The sequence below is a fragment of the Grus americana genome, chromosome 2 (assembly GCF_028858705.1).
Source record: "Grus americana isolate bGruAme1 chromosome 2, bGruAme1.mat, whole genome shotgun sequence".
Lineage (NCBI taxonomy): Eukaryota > Metazoa > Chordata > Aves > Gruiformes > Gruidae > Grus > Grus americana.
Genome location: NC_072853.1, coordinates 161,716,905 through 161,735,165, shown reverse-complemented (window position 1 = coordinate 161,735,165; position 18,261 = coordinate 161,716,905). Strand labels below are relative to the sequence as shown.

Sequence of the window (18,261 nt, the reverse complement as noted above, 5' to 3'; positions counted from 1 at the left end):
CTGTACAACTATTAGTATGCATTTAAATCAAAGTTTTTTTCACATTTATTTTGAGCTCTACTGGAAATGGATATTGGACTTAGAACTGCAAGCAGGCACTAAAAGTCGTTACATACCTATTAGAAAAGTGTCTTTTACATCAGAGCAAGAGGGTAAGTTCATCACAACATCTATCAGTTCTACAAGCAAAAGCATTAGCACCTACAGTGAGAAACAGACTGTCAGTGGTGACCGTGTCCTCCCAGATGCAGACATGCTAGAGCTCATCTCATGGGCGTAATTTTTTTTTTACACACATATAAAACGTGCTCTCATATAGGACAGTATGTATGCTAAATGTATATAATCATATACTGCGTGTACGCAGACAGGATAGCAAGCTCTCATAATTTTTAACTGTCATTTCTTTTAAATTTAAGATGATTACATGTTTCTTGGCTCCGAATCAGCTCGTCACTGGACCTACTTGGGTGGTCAAACACGCTGAAATGACACAGAGATTTTCTTCTCCTGATGGAAAACCAGCAGCTGGTTGCTGCCTGAAGCAAACTCTGGCTACAGGTGATTTCCACCAACTCTGTGGTTTGCCTTCAAAGGTACAATACTGCTTTTAATTCTCCTAATTTTTTTCTTCATGACTGTAAGACATCCTAGTACAGATTGAAGGGTTGGGGTTTGAGGGGGTTGTTTTTTGGCGTTTACTTTAAACTGCAGCATTTTTCAAAATAAATATATTTTTCTTTCACTCCCAGTAACAAAAATGGACTAAACCGAAGCGTACCAGTGTCCTCTTTTGCTGGGTTTCCCACTGTCTCCCTTTGGATCAAGGGTTGGCCCCACATCAGCAGGATCCTTTTCATTCTCCAGCCCATCGTTCCCTCTTCCGACAGATCCTCCTGCCCCCCTCCCAAGACTCCCAATTTCGGCAACTTCAGGTTTCCCTCGCCTCCCAGGGCTGCTCAGAGTCAGTGCAGCCCCTGCTTTCCAGCCTCTGCAGGACTGCTCAGCCCATACGGGGGATATATCTCTTCCCCAAAGGCAGGAGCCCTGATCTCTCCTGTGGCCTGTAACAGCACCTAAAACATGGTGACCAACAAGCAAAACACACAAGATGCTGGCAAATTCCCCTGTATCTTACACTAGAATAAATTGCAGTTGCTATTCACCAAACCCCTCCCATCGCCCCAGTAAAGGAGCACCTTTAAATGCTTCAGGCTTCGGGTCTCATCCCAGGAAAGAGTCAGCCTCGGCGTTATCAGACATTCATTATCTCACAGGTCCATTAATTGCAGTGCAAGATGCGTGTGCTCAGCATTAAGTCCGGTAGCAGAAAGGGAAAAATGCAAGAAGAATGCGTGAAGCCTGTAATGTGCCTCTTTATCCTGACAAATCTCATCAAATCTCAAATTAAAATCAAAAAGAAAAAGAGGAGTTCCCGAAAACCTGCCATTTGGGGGTTGTGATGACTAGCCATGGCAATTAGTTGCCCAGCAGTTTGGGCTGCTCGGAGATGAGCAGTATGAGAAACCGGGCATTGCAGGATGCAGAGACCAGATGGTTTTAGGCTGAAATTAAATAAACACCCCCCAAAAGATAATCTCTCTTTCCAAAACACTAAGGAAAAGTTATGCAAGGGAAAAAAACCCCTCCAAGCTACATTCTTTAACTAGATAAAAGAACATTTTGTTCAGCCTTGGAGTATCTATTGTAATTAAATGCTCTAAAAACAGGACAACAGCCCTGTGCCAGCTATGCATACAAAAGAGACAAAACACGATGAAAAAAACCAAAATACCCAAGAACCATGCATTTCTTACACAGCCTGAAGAATGCCTGCCTCTCGGCACAGTCCTGCAGTGCTCTCGGGCGTCCACCTAAATGAATGCAAAACCTATTCCCCCTGCTAAGATAAATCAATTAAAAAAAAAAAAAAAAAAAAGAAACCAGAAACCAAATCCAAAGAAACCCACTGACAATCAAGCCCCGTTCTGACTTACAGCTCTGAAAAATCCTGCAGTCTGGCTGGAAACGTCCATTGAAGAACTGCATTCAAAGCTTTTCCCTAAAGGCAAGCGCATTGAAACATCTCAGGCTCTGCTAGTGAAGCCGATGCTGCAACAGATGGGGACCAGGGCTGGGTGTGTTCCCCTTTCCCATCGCGGCGCGGCGAGAGGAGGGCAGAAGCGGTAGGTAACGCAGGAGAAGGCAGGCGATGGTTTTCTCCCTCGCTGCAGGCTCCCTGCCAAAACTGCTTTAGGCATCGCAAGATTCGATTACGCGACTGCAGCAACCTGCCACATTAACTCTGACGGGGGCCAGCGACACGCACGGACGGTACCAGCAGGTAATTAAGCGCCGTGTTGGGTGCATTAGCTAAATGTTGCGGGTACGCCAGGGAAGTCGGAGAGTTCAAATGACCGCAGACGTTTTTAATGTGATCAGAAGAAAAAAAGATCCTGTTTTCAATAGCTGAAGTTTCAGATAACTGAGGCTGCGTCTGCATCAGTATCGAATACTTGGGGGAAGGCAGCACAGAGCAGCAGATGCATTTTCAAGTGCTGGAGTGTCTGCTGCACCGCAACAGCCCTATTCCCCACTAAACCGCAAGTCCACTTTGTAGCTGTACAAAAGTCACATTATTTCTCTGGGCTTAAATTTCCCCATCTGCAGCATGAACAGGGGAAGACTTAATTGACTTTGTAATTTATTATAAAGATCTCACTGGTATCACAGTGTCTTGAGTACGAAGTATAACGTTACCATCAGAAATAAAGACAATAGCACAGATTTTGAAAGGGTATCACATGCACAAGAGTTTATGCTAGCAGAGCAACACAAACTCTCCCCGTAGGAGTTGAGGGCTGGTGAGGATTTGAGTTTTCTTCTTCATCAAGAATTATTTGAAAAATCCCTCTTTATAATCACGTTCAGCTCTGATTACTCCACCAACCAATCTCGCAGTGTCCTTTACTGGCAAAGAAATCACCCCCCAGACCATGAGGCCATATCCTTGGCCAAGACGCTATCGAAGACTGCCACTGATGAGGTCACCTCTGGTAGAACAAAGCTAACATGAAGGCAGAAAGATCATCTCCGCAGCTTCCAGTATTTTAACAAAAGGCATCAAAATACTCGTACAACGAACTGACACCTCTCTGGAGAAACAGGTGGCCAGATCCTGAGCCATGAAGCATTGCCAGCCCCTTCTTGGCCATTTCGAAATAACATTTGTGATGATGTATTGAAACACTCTTTAACATGGAGGGTTTGCTTTAATTAATGGCTACAGGTCACTAAATCATTACAGTGACGTGGGCTTGACTTACGCATCGCTCTGAGTCTATTTATCCTATTCATTGCAGGACCCTGCACCCTTTGCAAGTGGCTGCAGCCAACACTGCCATTAATTCTGTCTAAATCAAGTGATAAATATCACTGAAGTTGGGCAGTACATTTTCTTCAGCAGCAACAGAGGTGAGGTCCAGCTGATGCTCCTCGTGTGCCAGCCAGAGAGCACGTCCTAGGAAATTGCCGCTGCTCTCCCTTCCCTCGGCGTGCTAAGTGCATCTGATAAAACACGTCCCTTCGGAGCAAAAAAGCCAAAAATGGTGCATACTGTTCACTCACAAAGGGCAGCTGGTACTTGAACCCTTTTAAGACAAGCTCAGTGGCAGCCCTTTTAACACAGAAATGAACAAATATTTAGCGTTTAGAAGGTTCTTCCCCAGCTAAATTACTATCTTCTGCATGCAGAATATACAAATAGTTTAGGAAAATAAACAAGCTTCCTCTTAAATTCTGTTTCAGGGGTACTAGAGAAACCAGCCAACCAGCTGGAACAAGCAAAACACATTTGCATCTCTCCTGCTTTAGCTGTAGGAGAAAGGCAGGCGTCCGTGGCTGACCTAGAGAGGGCAAAGGGAAGATTGGATTCGCCTCGGAATAAAAGAGGTCCTCCTACAAGCCAGACTGCAAAGCAAGGTTCAGCTCAAATGCTTCCCTGTATAGCTAACTTAAAAGGATTATTCTGATTAGAGATCAGATCAAATAAAAGGGGTATTAACAGCCAGAAAAATGTCTCCTATCCCTAAATCAACCCTTTGAAATCACTCACAGGGCTCAGTTTGATGTAGCCAATTTTACGAATCACCCAGACCTATTAAGGTGGATTTTTAAAATTCATCTTCTAAACTGGTTCTGGTCTCAAAGTCTGATTTGGCACAAATTGTACCTCGAAAACATGCCTTTTCCTCCCCCACCTTTGGATAAGGAGTACGAAGCAGGAGAAACAGATTGCACAACTTCATCTCAGATAAGCAGAACAGTTAATGGTTTAGATACCGTTTCATAAATATTTGCTGAACTAGTTTTTGGATTCTGTCCAGTTTCTGACATTCATGAAAAACATTGAATAATTTGCCATTTTCTTTCACCCTTCTGGGATGAAAAACAGGCAGGGAGGTTTTATTGTTATCATTTCTTACCATTATTTAATGACTACTCACATTTATGTTGATATGTCCTGCCCAAGCTGTTCTTGAATCTACAGGCCCGAGGTGTCCAAATGACATTCATGTAAATATTTATGCATTCTTTATTAATTAATTAAAATCTCTCTTATGACTGCAATATTCCCAGATCAAATACCTGTGCTCATATGTGGCTTACTAGGCAAAGATCTGAGAAAAACCAAACTGATTTCTGAATAAATTCCTTGTTTCAAATTGGGATTTCAAGTGCACATGCTCTGTCGAAGATGCTGAGGCTCAGGACTGAAATCCAGCAGCCTCGGTGACAAAAAGCAGCAGTGAGTTAGTATACAACATCTTGCGCAAGATGGTCTAACATGTGAAATCACCCCAATAAAGTTATTAAATTATGTTTTCAACCGTAACTTATTGACAAGTTCTAGGAGTCTGTATGAACAGAGATCCAAAATTCCAGCTGTTTCCTTATATATTAAGGACAATTTAGAAGCCTCCAGAAAATGCTTTATATAATCAACTGTCCATGCCAATAGATTTTTCAGATTTTTTTTAATTTTTTCTTTTTCAAATTCTTAAGTTCTTGCATTTCAAGCTCAGCAGTCATTATTCATTTTTATAAATACATGTCTTTAGAAAAGATTTCATTTTGGAGCACTTCTCGATCACTCACATATTTGGACTGATCGTATGATTTTCACACTTCGCCAGGCAGTAACACTGGAGGGGAAAAAAAAAAAATCACCAAAACCCACTTGTGCCTTTAGCAGTGAATCACACACTCACTTACGGTCCAAAGACCAAACTAGGAGGAAAGCAGATTCACGACTATCACATTTCACCAGCATAAAGCTACAGAATTCCTTGTCCAACTGAAACAGAGTCAGTGTTGTACCAGCTGTATCTTGTTTTTCCATTTGAAGAGTTTAACAATTCTGGCTTACAAAAATTCACAGCCAGACCCTCAATCATCTTCAGATTTGGTTGCACACAATTCCTGCATAGTTCCCTCGAGCTGTTCCAAAACACCAACGCTATTTCATCTTTTTGGTCCAAGTACAAGCCTAAAGTATCATAAATTTCAAACTGGCAGTACAGCAAACTTCTGCAGTTTCCCAGAGGAGACTGAAAATGCCTGGGTATTGGTTGGTGTTATTTATATTCTATAATTTTCCACAAAGATCTGGTGGTTTTGTAAGTACTACATCAGTTAGATGAATTCATGGGGTCTGTTTGCGTTATAGTTTCCTTGTTCTTACTAAGCAAGCAGTGTCATGAAATCAATGGAGCTACTGTCTGTGAAGATACCACTTAGAAACACATCAGCATAGAGTGATTACGGAAGCACACAGTGAGCCAGAGCTCTGTGTGGAAGGACACGGCATTTGTTCAAGGTGCAATTAAGAAAGATTTGTCGTATTTTGACAAGGAACACAATCATCATATTCATGGTTGCCCTATCCCCGCTCCTACTGAGCACAGGGGCCAGCAACCAAAAGCAACGCACAACACAGATGTGCACCACAGCAGCCTGCAGCCAAGAAGCCAACGCTTGGGGGATGCTCAGGGGAGAGAAGCAACTTCTTGAAGGGCAGGAAAAGTGACAGCAGGGGCTGGAAGACCAGCAGAGCCCAATAGAAAGATGAAATGGGGAGAGAAAACTCCTGAACTGCACCATAAACTACACCAGCTCTTTGCAGGACATCCAAAGTAGTCTCTCAACAGTTGATGTTTGGCAAAGGACAGCTGTGATCTGCAAGAGTCGGAAAAGGGAGTACAAGAGAAAAAAAAGCTTTAAGGCCCCAAAATAAGAAGTGGGATGAACTGTGGAGTCCATCCCCCCAAATCAGGCAAAATTGGAAATCAGAGTGGCAGAGACAGAACAAAATGAAAAGAGAGAGGAGTACGGAGAAATATCCCATGAAAAACAAACCCCACAGTTTATTCCTTTATTCATCTCAAACAGTCGCAGTTTTTTCTTTGCAATTTTTCAGCATGATCTACCAAGCAATGAACTGAATAGCTGGGATTCCTGACTCACCACTGGCAAGCCAGAAGGAGAACATCCACGTGAGAAACACCAAACACCAGTGAGTAAGTGCCCCCCTCCCAGAGGAGGGAGCACCCCACAAGTCTCTGCAACGAAGGTGGATCGCACTGCGCCAGAGATGTCTCGGCCAGCTCGGGTACCAAAGCAGGAGAGCTGCATGCTCGAATCAATACACCTAGTTCTTCAGCAGGACTAAAGCAGAGGTTTTTTTCCTCTGTATTTACATATATTCCTAAATGCAAATGATATTCAAATGATCAGGTGGTCATACAACGACAGTATCGCAGGCTGCACAATAGCTGCCTTGTGCCTTGCTCCGCACCGACCCTTCCCATCACCTTTCCCACCTCGTCCCCTGCCTAGAGCTACACCGATGGAGGGATGCAGCCTCCTTCCTGTAGCACGGTGGGGAGGAGGGGGCTGGAGACGCTCCTGGAGAGGTGCCAGCGCAGAGCTGTGCTGGGTCTGGGGTCAGCGGAGGTCTCTGAGTGACGGGAGAATTACAAGGGTTGGGCTACAGCACGGTGTTTGATAACTCACAGAGCGAAGGACTGACGCTTTGGACTGTAATCCTCCATGATGGGAGTGAAGTCTCTCAGAGATGTCCTGATCTCCGAGGACAAATCAATCAGTGTTGGAGACTGGGTGGTGACACGGTGGTTCCTCATTCAGCCTTGCCCGAGGCATTCAGAGGGGCTGTGACACCGGTATCAGCGATGCTCTGGGAGGTTTTGAATCAGAATTGTGTGAAACTCCAGGGTAGCGATCGGTGACTCAGTATGACCTGAATTACACCCTGTGGGCCAGCTCAGAGAGCCCAGCACTTTCCTTCTCCAACACAGGCACTGAATTTTAAAAATCCTGCAAGACAGGAGACGGGTTTCACCCTGCTTCTAGCCATACCCCTTAAGGGCTCGGCTGAGGAACACCCTTTGTGGGACAGAAATAGTCCCACAAGACAACAGAAGAAGGATGATACTGCAGCATCTAGAAATGGGAGAAAACCACACGGGAGTAAGAACTGGTGGGTTAACAGTAAGAGCTCCAACCACAAGCTTCAGCATAAAATCCTTGTCTGTATGCGTACTCAAGACTCTTCATGAGATCTATGAAAACACGTACTCTGCAATACGACTTTTCAGCTTCACTGGTCCCAGAGCGGGACCTCCAAAGACCAGCACTTCCATGAGGCCACAGCAACGGCAGCGTGCATGAACAGAGATGCCTCAGCTCTGCTGCTGCCTCCTTGATCCCTCTGCCTTCGGGTTGCCTCGTGCTCCCTCCCTCGGCAACGTACGCTGCTCTTGGGGGCTGCGGCAGCAACGGGGATGGGGGACTCGGTGCCAAAAAAGCCAGGGGAATGGGGTTCAACAACAAGGCAGCAAAGAGAAAAAGGTGATGGTAATTAACTCCACATAAAACCAGCCACACCTGAACAGTCTATAATACCTTAAGCCTGGCTTAGAGTTTGTGGCTGAGTACACATAATGCTACAGCACATCTGCGGCTCTCTGGAGAGCGCTAATTATTTACCCGAAAGAAAACATCCCGCTACAATAACATCACAGCACAACTATCCAGGAATTAAGATGCTCTTGCATGCTGCACAGCACGTTTTATTTTCTTTAAACCTCATGACTGTTTGTCACCCATCTGAGGACTCAGTCATGCTGGACGTTGAGTTATTTCATCTAAGGTGTCCCCGTGACTCCAGGGCGCAGGTAAATTACCCGCGTACTCACACCTTTGCACAGCCTGGCTAGGGACAGTATGTTCTTCACGTTGGGGATTCTGGGTTTTCTAAGGTGTTGCGTGCACGTAGCAACTTTGCTGCATGCAGGTTTAAAGTATGCAATAAATAGTAACCATTAACTCTGAATTGAAGCAAGAGCCCACCTACAAAAGTATAAAGTGACTGACTACATACAGTAATGAGCAGTTAAAATGTCATCAAAGGTTTAGAAGCTGAAGTACAAACATCTCTGCTGGTATCAACTGGCTGCTGAAAAAAAAATGGAGGTAACAGCACCCTGCAGCACTTAAAATACATCAGCATTGCTAAAAAAGAAATGCTTTAAAATAAATATATTGTGATGCAGAAATCTGTCAGAGTCACAATTTCACCATCAAAGAATGTAGTAAATGTATTTGTCAACTTAATGAAAAAAAAGTAAACCAGTTTATCTACTTATTTTCATTTACAGACACATGCTGTGGTTGGGGGCTGAACATAACGGGTATGAGCAGCGTGGACATTTGCAGACTGGCCCAAATGCTTTAGGAATAGATACCTCCGCAATATTATGCTAGTTCCTGTCAGAAAGAGCAGTCAGACTTTTAGACTATCACTACAGATGATCGCAGGGATTTCTGGAATACGGACGGCCCGTTTACCTGAGAGCCAGGCTGTCTCATCTGCTGCCATACCACCCGCGGGGGGGGGAGGATGCCCTCGGGGTGCCCGGCTCCCCTCTGCTGCTGCTGGAGCTCAGGGACCTCTCATCAGAGCCACGTTCCCTCCCCAAAGGGATGCAAGAGGCTTGGAGGCAAAGCTCCGCTGTTTTACTGTGGCATCCACTAGCGCAGTGGAAGCCATGTGGTAATGAGCGCTGAAGCAGATGCCATTTATGACAAAAGTTCAGTGTTTATTTAAGGGGCAGCAGCTTGTAAATAGCAATTCTGGATATAGGATGCACCCGGTGAGAGTGTAGTTATTTTAAGATTAAATGTTTGATTTTCACCACAGGGACTTACTTACAAAAAATGAAACAACAAAAACCCAAATAAGAGCACACACAGAGTTTAGGTTTTACTTCCTAATTTTTTCTGTGTCTATAATAATTTAAAATAATCTACCCACACCGGAAAGAAAAGCGTGCTCTTGAAGTCTCTGACCACAGGCAACAGCACTTGAAATACATGCTAGAAACAAAATTTCCCTAAAGAAAAGTGAATGCAATTTGATTTTAAAGAACTCAACAAATAAACAACCAACAAAATTTTTAAAAATCAAATACAAGTACAAACGATCATTGCAGAAGAAAAGCTTATGTCCGTTTCTTTAGTATTCAGGTTTTGGTTTGGTTATTTGATTTTTTTTTTTTTTTTTAAGGAAAGACAGCATTGCACACAAAGCAATCACTAAGGCATATACAAAAAAAGGTTTTTTCACTTAAAAGGTTCGTGAAATAATTTAAAAGGAGAAATCTTGTAAAGGCTGTAGTCTTTACACCCTACAAAGAAAAGGGTGTAAACTGTCACTGGATTCATCTTACCCATACCCTGATCCTGATTGACAGGAGTAATAATGTGTGCGAATATAGACACCTATCTGAAAATACACACACATATATATAGACACAGATACATATATAAAAGTTAGTGTTGCACACGAATATTTTTAGGTCTTCCCACCTCCCGTGGTTCACAGTCCCTGTTACTTCTATGTTTTAAGTGATGAAAGATGGCTTTGTGGTCGAGGCTGGCAGGGTATCCATGTTCTGTTCCCAGCCACCGTTTGGATAAACTCCGGCAAGCCCCAACGGCTGATGGGTCTCTCTTCTCAATCAAATCTTGGCTAGGTTTGTTTAAGAAGAGTTCAGTTGTTATTTTTTTTTAACATACTTTGAGCATTCTCATAAAACTGGAAGAAAATGGAATTATTTTTTTTTTAAACTTTGTACATTTGACACAATATTGGCCTAAACCCACAAAGAAAATAGCAGCGACAGCTACAACCCACAAACGAAGCATCACTGGTTTGATTCCTCACACCGAAGTCTGTTCCACAGACACCCAGGCTTCCAGACATGCCCCAAACACCTCAGTCTCAACTGGGGCAGCACCGCAAGCCCCAACCCTGCCGCGTTCAGCAAACTGGGCCAACCCGTCATTATTGCACTGGTATGGCTCAATTCAATAAACGATACTAAATTCCTATCCCAGTTTAAACCCCGTCCTCCTACCTAAGGAAGGGACGCACCATGATATTAATAATTGTACTGTCAGTGTCTTCTTGGGGAGCTGATCCTATGTGTGAAGAAGAAGAAAACACAACGTTAAAACCTTTCAAATTAGCAAGGGCACAGAGGCTGGCAGGGTACCAGCAGCACTTCCAATCCTCCGGTTTCATAGCCTGGCTGTCTAGTTGAGACTCTTCCCTTCGAAATTTCCTTTCGTTATTTATCTGTCATTTATTGTTTACTGCACCAAATTTGGGACATCTCTACCAGTTTACGTGAACTGGCAAACAACCTACTAACATCACGGAGTCATCTGGCCCTTTCATTTTCCGCTTACAAGGACATCTGGCTTTCAGGCTTCGCCATTTTCAATTTACTACTCAGCAGCTACTTCTCATTATCTACAGACATAATCCAGTCAACCTACTTGATTGAAGATTCCTGGCACTTATTTTAATTCTCCCAGGATAGCATTTGTGATTACAAGGTGTGCCGATACTGAAAATGTTCTGGGTGGGATTTAATGACGTTGTTAGGTTGTAGACTTCTGAGATGAATTTCCAGCTGCACTTCAGTGAAATCAAGCACTAAGCTGAAGAACCAGCCTTGAAGAAAACCAGAAGTTAGCAGAGATGTTCCACTTTCATATCTATCATCCCTTCTAACAAAAACAACCCCTATAAATGTGCTGCAAAAATACTGAAGGCTGCAATCAGAATACTTAATTATGCCATACCAATTTAAAGTATTAACCAATTTGATCTCACATTCCCCAAATCGTAGAATAGCCCAAGTTGGAAGGGACCTCGAAAGATCATGCGGTCCAACCTTTGGTGGGAAGGGGAGCCTAGGTGAGATTACCTAGCAGCCTGTCCAATTGCATCTTGAAAACCTCCTGACAAGACCGTTTCCATACCTCAAAATGCTACTTGGGTACATCACGTCTGTTTAATCACAGTGCTGTGCTGGATAACAGATATCTAAAAGCTTGCCGAGCTTACAGAAATCGCCCTGCAAGTGCCCAGCCGCTTCCCTTCAGCTGTCAGCACTAGGTTAGCTTCTGAACAGGAACAAGTCCCCTGAACAGCAGGATCATCTGTGTTGTAGGTTGGAGACTGAAATTTTGTTTCTCGGGCAATATTCAGTAACTTAAAGCACATTCTTATGTGTTTGATAAAATGTCTTTTCCTTCCTTTTCTAGTAGTTACGAGTCTATACAGATTTTCCGACCACAGCAGGCAGCTGGTGGTAGACACGGGTCCCAGTCCCAATCTCTAAGCTGATTCCCTGCATGACCACAGGAAAAAGTGTGCTTCAGTCTGGCAGGTCTTACTTGCTTCCACTGATTTATCAGCATAAATTACTTTTCCACACCAGGCTGTGCAGCCACTTCTGCACAACTGTATCAATTTAGAACACGGCAGCATGACCACAACTCTTGTTTGTTTGGATTTATCATGAAAAAGGAAAAATCATTAATGGTTGTTCTCACAGCGTTTCTGTATATGGGACCTTTTTCCTCACCTCTCTCATCTCTCCCCTCCTGGTTGTTCTTTGCTGCTTCTTTAGACTATATGCTATTCAGACATACTGCCTTTTTACAGAATGTTATACAGTAACGAGTATCGTTTAGTGTGATTATGACATAATGATAATAATATGGCATTAAATAGGCAGCATCAAAAAAGCTCAGAAAGCATTTGGCCAGGACACCAGGAGTAAGTGTGACAAACAGTCCCTTTGGATCTTGATCAACAAACAGCTAGTGGTTGAGGGCTACGCAAACCACTCCAGAAAGTCTTCTGACCTTGCCCTTGCTGTTGGATACCTCTGCAGTACTCCTGCCAAAGATAATTCTCCCCTACGGTTCATTAACGTATTCTGAAGACAGAATTTTATTTACTTAAGGATATGTTAATTATTATATGTATGCATTGTTAGCAGCACTTTTTTCAAGAATGCACAAGGCGTCAGCTATTTTGGAAGAAGGAAAAAAAAAAAAGGAGGAATCGCAGCTACAAAATACTCCTGGATTGCCCTCTCCGAGCACTTGAAGGGAAAAATTATGAGTGTGGCATAATACACCAGTTATAATGTCCTAAAACAGAATAAACATTTCCATCCACGTACAGCTTGAGATATTTGTTTCTCCAGGACCACTGCCTCTCTTCTTGATTGCAAAGCAGCTTTTGAAAACAAATTTCCCAGTCCCTCAGCCCTCTAATGCTCCTGAAATCCCCATGTTTAACAAGTTGCAGGAGGTCCTCGGGGACCTCCTGCTGAAACTCTGACAGCACACAGGCACATGTAATAAACTGTCTTCCACCTCAGCTGATGCTCTTTCAGGCAAGGTTTTTCTCTACAGAATTCACTCCTTGGTGTTAGAGCCTGATTACATCTCTGAGGACCCTCAGTACAGATTTCCACTGAAATTTTATCAGCAGATGCTATTTCTGGGAAAGGAATAAGAGAAATATCTCTAACTTGAACTTTGCAACATAATCTTTCATTGCTTTTGGAAGCTAGACTGTGAAGTCAGATTTCTGTGTGATACAGCGACAACATCTCAAGCATCAGTACATACGGAGCTATTTTGGTTTATTTTCTCTAGGGCAGGAGGAAGGGAAGCAGAAAAGAACTGGGAGAAGAAAATTAAACCACTATAACTGCCTGGAAAACACCATTCCAAATGCTAGATTTCAAGGTCACGGAAGGAAGTGACCACTGACTGGGACTATATTTAAATGTAATATGGAGCTTAATACTGTGCTTATTTTTAGGCAAGAATAACAACTATTCCCCTTTCTTCTGTACGAATTTGTTCCTAACAGGCATCCCATACAAAAAGTGATCCAGGGCAACTTCTAACATTGACAGGAGCGCAGGACGGTGCTATATGGCTGTCTACAGGAATGTCAAGGTCTGTTATTTTTTCCTACCACCACCAAGATATTAGCAGTGCATTTCCAAGGTGGAATTTCCTTCCCCAAGGCCAATCCAACATCTAGTCCAGTCAATGATGATTCAGGTATTGTGTCAGACTCTAGACTACATCCCAGCTGAAAGCCAGCCCAGCCAGTATCCCCCAAATCTCCCAGCCTTTACTTATCTGTCTGTGATAACTTTAGTTGCAGTCTTCCAAGCTAAGGCTTGCCCAGACAAGTGATTCAGAGCCATACAGGGAAAACTGAATGCCAGCAACATCCATTGATTTATTACATGGCCAATCTTCTTCCTGGATCCATTTCTCACTTCAATTTTACAAAAATAAATAGGTTTCTCTAACTCAGTGCTACAGTTTGAGGTTCATGTACTGAAAGGCCAAACGTTACGTTCCTGCATGGGCTGAAAATTGAATTGGATCGCTGGGAGAAGAAGTAGTGATTCACACGCTCAAGGTTAAAACAAATGGAGGGGTTTGGGACAGGAGGGATTTCCTCTTCTTCCTTCCTTCCTGCGCCGATGTGAAAGTGCTTTGTTTGGTTGTTTTTCATCTTTTTATGTGTGGTCCCTTTTCCAGGGCCACCTGGGAAATTTATCTAATAAATTCTTCCTGCTGGGAAAGTAAATCAAAATAAAAAGCTGGTAGCACTCTTGATTACTCCAGCCCTTTTTCTGTAGCACATTATGATGGTGGCTTTTGATTTTCATGACAGGTCTAAGCCTTTCTATAGGAAGCTGTGAAACATGCCGTGGACTGTTGTGTGTCTCTGTGTACAGGGTCTAATAAAAGTTCTGTAGCTCCTTCTAGCATGAAACCTTTGGAGACGGCCAGGACCACTGCTGACAAATGAGCACCTCTTAGAAAGAGCTGGAGTCATTCGTGCTGAACAAAAAGCGAACACAGCACTTTGGGGATGTATCTTCAAGTTTCCATCTCTCACACACATATACACACCCGCAGCAATACGCTCACTGGCAACAAGTGCCATTGCACACAGATCTTTTTAAGAAACTCAATTTGTTGTTCTAAGCAACCACCAGATCAGCTTGTTCCTCCAGATGTAACCGCAAACATTCAGCTGCTTAAACTAAGCTCTCAGGCCAAATTAATCTCTTTTTTTCATCAAGGAAATGAGGTAACAGGACAATACAGAGCAGCCCATAGTGATCTTACCCCACTACTAAATTTCTTCAGTCTATAAAAATCACTAAGAGGCAGATCCCACGTCAGCGACTCAGAAAGCTGCACAGCATGTCAGCAGCTCTAGTACCTTACAAAACTAGTTGTAAAGTCATAAACGTGATATATGACTTGAGCTATAGCCACATGCTCAAAACAGGGATTGCATCTGAATCCACTATTTGGCAATTCCTATTTTAACAACCTGTTTTAAATTGCCTTTAAGCCTTGCCAAACTGCAATGAGAAAGGGCAGAAATTTTCCAAACCCGCGTCTGCCCCAAACAGGAACTGGCTGGGAAAACTTCAGCCAAAATATTTAAACCATTTCTAAAAAATGTTGCAGAAAATATATCCTTTCTATATAAGAAACAATTTTCTGGTGAATTTTAGAGGGATATTCCTAGGTCCTCCTTGGTTTGGGTCAAAGAGTTTTGATTTGGCAGGACAGATTGCGTCAGGCAAACATTTCTGTTCTCCTTACAAAAATGCACCTAAATTCAGGTACTTTATATGGGGACTTTGACACACTGGACAAGCACTGGCAGCAGTGAGACTGAACAACTGGCATCCTCAAAATAAGAAACGAGGAGAAGGAGGATGGGAGACAATTTGGCCAGACTAGCTAGTAAGCAGCTACAGTGTCAGGAAATATCTCAAAAGAAGCAAGGGACACAGAGGTAGAGGACAGAATTTAATACTTGTTGGGCAAGAGGACTGAAGTTGAGTTCAGACATCCACAGAATGGAATCTGGGATTTCTTAATCCCAGATTTCTTGATCGCAGTCATGGGGTAGGGGCAGTGCAGGGTGGCTGAAGGCATAGGATGGGAGTGAGGCAGCTTTGTGGGGAACGGGCAGAAGACTCTGTTCACTATTGCCCACCTCCAAAAAATCAAACAGAATCAGCTCCTCCTGAAGAAAGCAAAGATACAGGATTGGTCATCTGACATTATGGGCAGGAGTCAACTAAGATTAAGACACCTAAGCTCAGGTGTCTCACCACAGGTGTCTACATATGACCTAGTGTTTAAAGTCATAGGATTGTAAATGGATATGAAGGGTGGCAACCAGTTGCCTAAGCAGAGATCCTTATTGTCATCTGAGTTAACAGAGGAGAAGACACAAGGCTGACATTTGCCACAGCATCTACACATGACGTGCTCTACAGGAGAGCACTTCACCAATTTGCCTGGCATCCTATTGCAGGAATCAACACTTCTTGCGTATGCTTATATAAAGTCCTTATGTATTAATTTGGACTGAGACAGTCAGAAGCATCTCATGAAATTCATACAAGTCCTCTTTAATTTGTAATAGTCAATAAAACAGCACCATGCATACATAATACATAGCATGTTCTCTACTGATAGGTATCTTTGCCAACTAAAGCAACCCCAGAGCTAGTTTTCCCAACAGCTAAAGACAAATATGGTCAAACAAACAGTTTTGGAAAGCCAATAGCAAGGCAAGATTGCCACTGACAGCAAGGCCAGTCTAGCTTGATTTCTCTGCCTCCTGTTTCTCTGTGCTTGAGGAATTCAAACTCACTGAAAACTCTTTATGTAACTCGTGAAGACCAAAGAGGAAGCTCAAAGCACTGCGAACAGGCTAGTGAAGAGAACAACTGGAAACACATACATGTTTCGCACTATGTTACCCATGATTTTTGTTTGAAGTCTCAAACATAAGATCAAGCAATTCAGGCCCCAAACCTGATGCGGATATTTGGCAATCACCAATCTGTGTGCAAAAGAATAAAGAAAACTCTTCTCTTTGTACTGCTGTTATAGCTGTTTACTTTCTGGCGTGAGTTCGCAGTTCCTGAGATCTTATAATATGTTCTGTAACCACAGAGTTGCAAAGGTTTCAGAACTCCAGTAGACCTTGGGCCAACAGTTCAACAAACAACTACAAAAGAAGACTTCAGATCTTCAAAGAGAAAGAGGAAGGAAATCAACTGTCAGCTAGCTTAAAAGAAAAAGAAAGAAAAAAAGATGCAGATGATTTATTGCTTACCAGCTACTTCGGAAAAATAAAACCTAAGAGCCTATAAGACTAATCATGAAAGGGAACAGAAGTTTGAATTTTTCCCCTTCAAGAGGACGCTGTCTTTTTCAGTAGGGATGAGCCATGTGGACTTTCATAGAATGACTAGAGAGCAGTCCATCCCAATTCCTCCCATCAGGTGACCAACATATAGGCAGCCCCATCACACTAAGCAGCACATATCTCTGCGCTTCTTCACATGCTCACACTTACCACGCTCACACAACAGGTACTGAAATGGCCTTCTATACATTCAGGTGATCTGACACACCACACATTTAGGCTGAAGAAGCCCTTAAGCAGCAGATTAAATGTTCTGCCAGACCGTATCCAACTGTATTTTTGCCACCCCTGGCCTTAACCATGGAAGATACTTGAGATGTTTAATATTGGTGATCTACCCAAAGCTAGAACAAATCATGCATTTCAGAAAAGGAGAAGCTAAAAATCTTCGATGATAAAGAACCATAGCTCACACAGACTCATTAGACAACTGCAAGAGAAAAATGTCATAACATTTGGTTTACTCTGCATATCCCAACCTGGGGACACAGAACTCAGCCAGGACTTCCTCTAAATTGCTCTTCGCATCTCTTGTGATCAGGGGAGTCCCAGACACAGATATTGAGGTCAAAAAGATCTTTTCTCCATGCTTCCCTTGCTGATCTCAGAGAGGAGGAAGATGAAGCCTGACTGGAAAGCATAGGAGTGAACAAGAGGCACAGAGATAGCGTAAGAGTCAATGATTAAAGGCAAGGGAAGGGGGCAGATCAGCAAATAATAGAAGAGTGTGGAGAGGCATAAAAAAAAAGTGCACATGAACAGAAGCAAGAGAACAGAATACAGAGAAAAATGGCACTGTAGCTAGGAGAATGTCCATGGGAATGGACAGGAGCAGAGAAAATATGAAACAAGATCTAGGGAACGGAAAACAAGAGAAGAGTCAAAATAAAGCAGGTCCGTCGTTTCACAAGTAACAGAGTTACAGGTTTCTGCTATATGTATCATACATACAGAAAGGTTAAATCAAAGCCAACTCAGCAACTTTGGCTTTTTAGGCCCAATTTTGTAACTGCACAACATTTCAATAAGAAGTTCACAGCTCCATGCCAGATCCCCACGGGGGAACGCGCAGATGCCCATGGAACCTGCCCCTGCTCAACAGCCTTAGGACAATGCCAGGGCATCATCCCAAAAACTGTCCTAACATCTACTATATTTCAACTGATTTTAATATTATGTTGCCATTTCTTCTGACCAAAACTTTTTGATTCGTTGCTTTCACTGAAGGAACAAGATGAGACAGAAAAACAGCCAACAGCAGAGAAAAGCATGGGACCCCAAGACCAAATCAGGAATCAATTTTCTGATTTCTCTTCTCTCTCTCTCTTTTTTCTCACATATTTCAATTGCCTTACAAATCTCTCATGGTTCTTACAAACTTTTAAAAGGTGTATTACAGAACTTTTTTTTTTTTTTTTTTTAGTATTTCTCAATTATTTAAGAAATTGTATTGTTACTTTGGGAACATGCTTTCTCTTCTAGGTCACTCCATTAGCAAGCACTTATTTTTTTCCCACAGTGGAAAAGCAGAT

General features: G+C 42.9%; 1 protein-coding gene across 7 annotated transcripts in view; it reads right to left on the bottom strand.

Annotated features, from left to right (window-relative positions):
• PRKAG2 (protein kinase AMP-activated non-catalytic subunit gamma 2) overlaps positions 1–18,261 on the bottom strand; it is a 224,251-nt gene that overhangs the window by 166,349 nt on the left and 39,641 nt on the right. The window contains exon 1 of one of the 7 annotated variants that reach the window (XM_054818180.1): positions 1,998–2,275. The exons of 4 other annotated variants lie outside the window; for them this stretch is intronic. In XM_054818180.1, coding sequence (XP_054674155.1) covers positions 1,998–2,078 — 81 coding nt within the window. In that variant the 5' untranslated portion in view covers positions 2,079–2,275. Of the gene's footprint in view, positions 1–1,199; positions 1,787–1,817; positions 1,858–1,997; positions 2,276–18,261 lie in introns of those variants that run through there. 2 more of the 7 variants (XM_054818185.1, XM_054818184.1) reach the window with 2 other exon arrangements.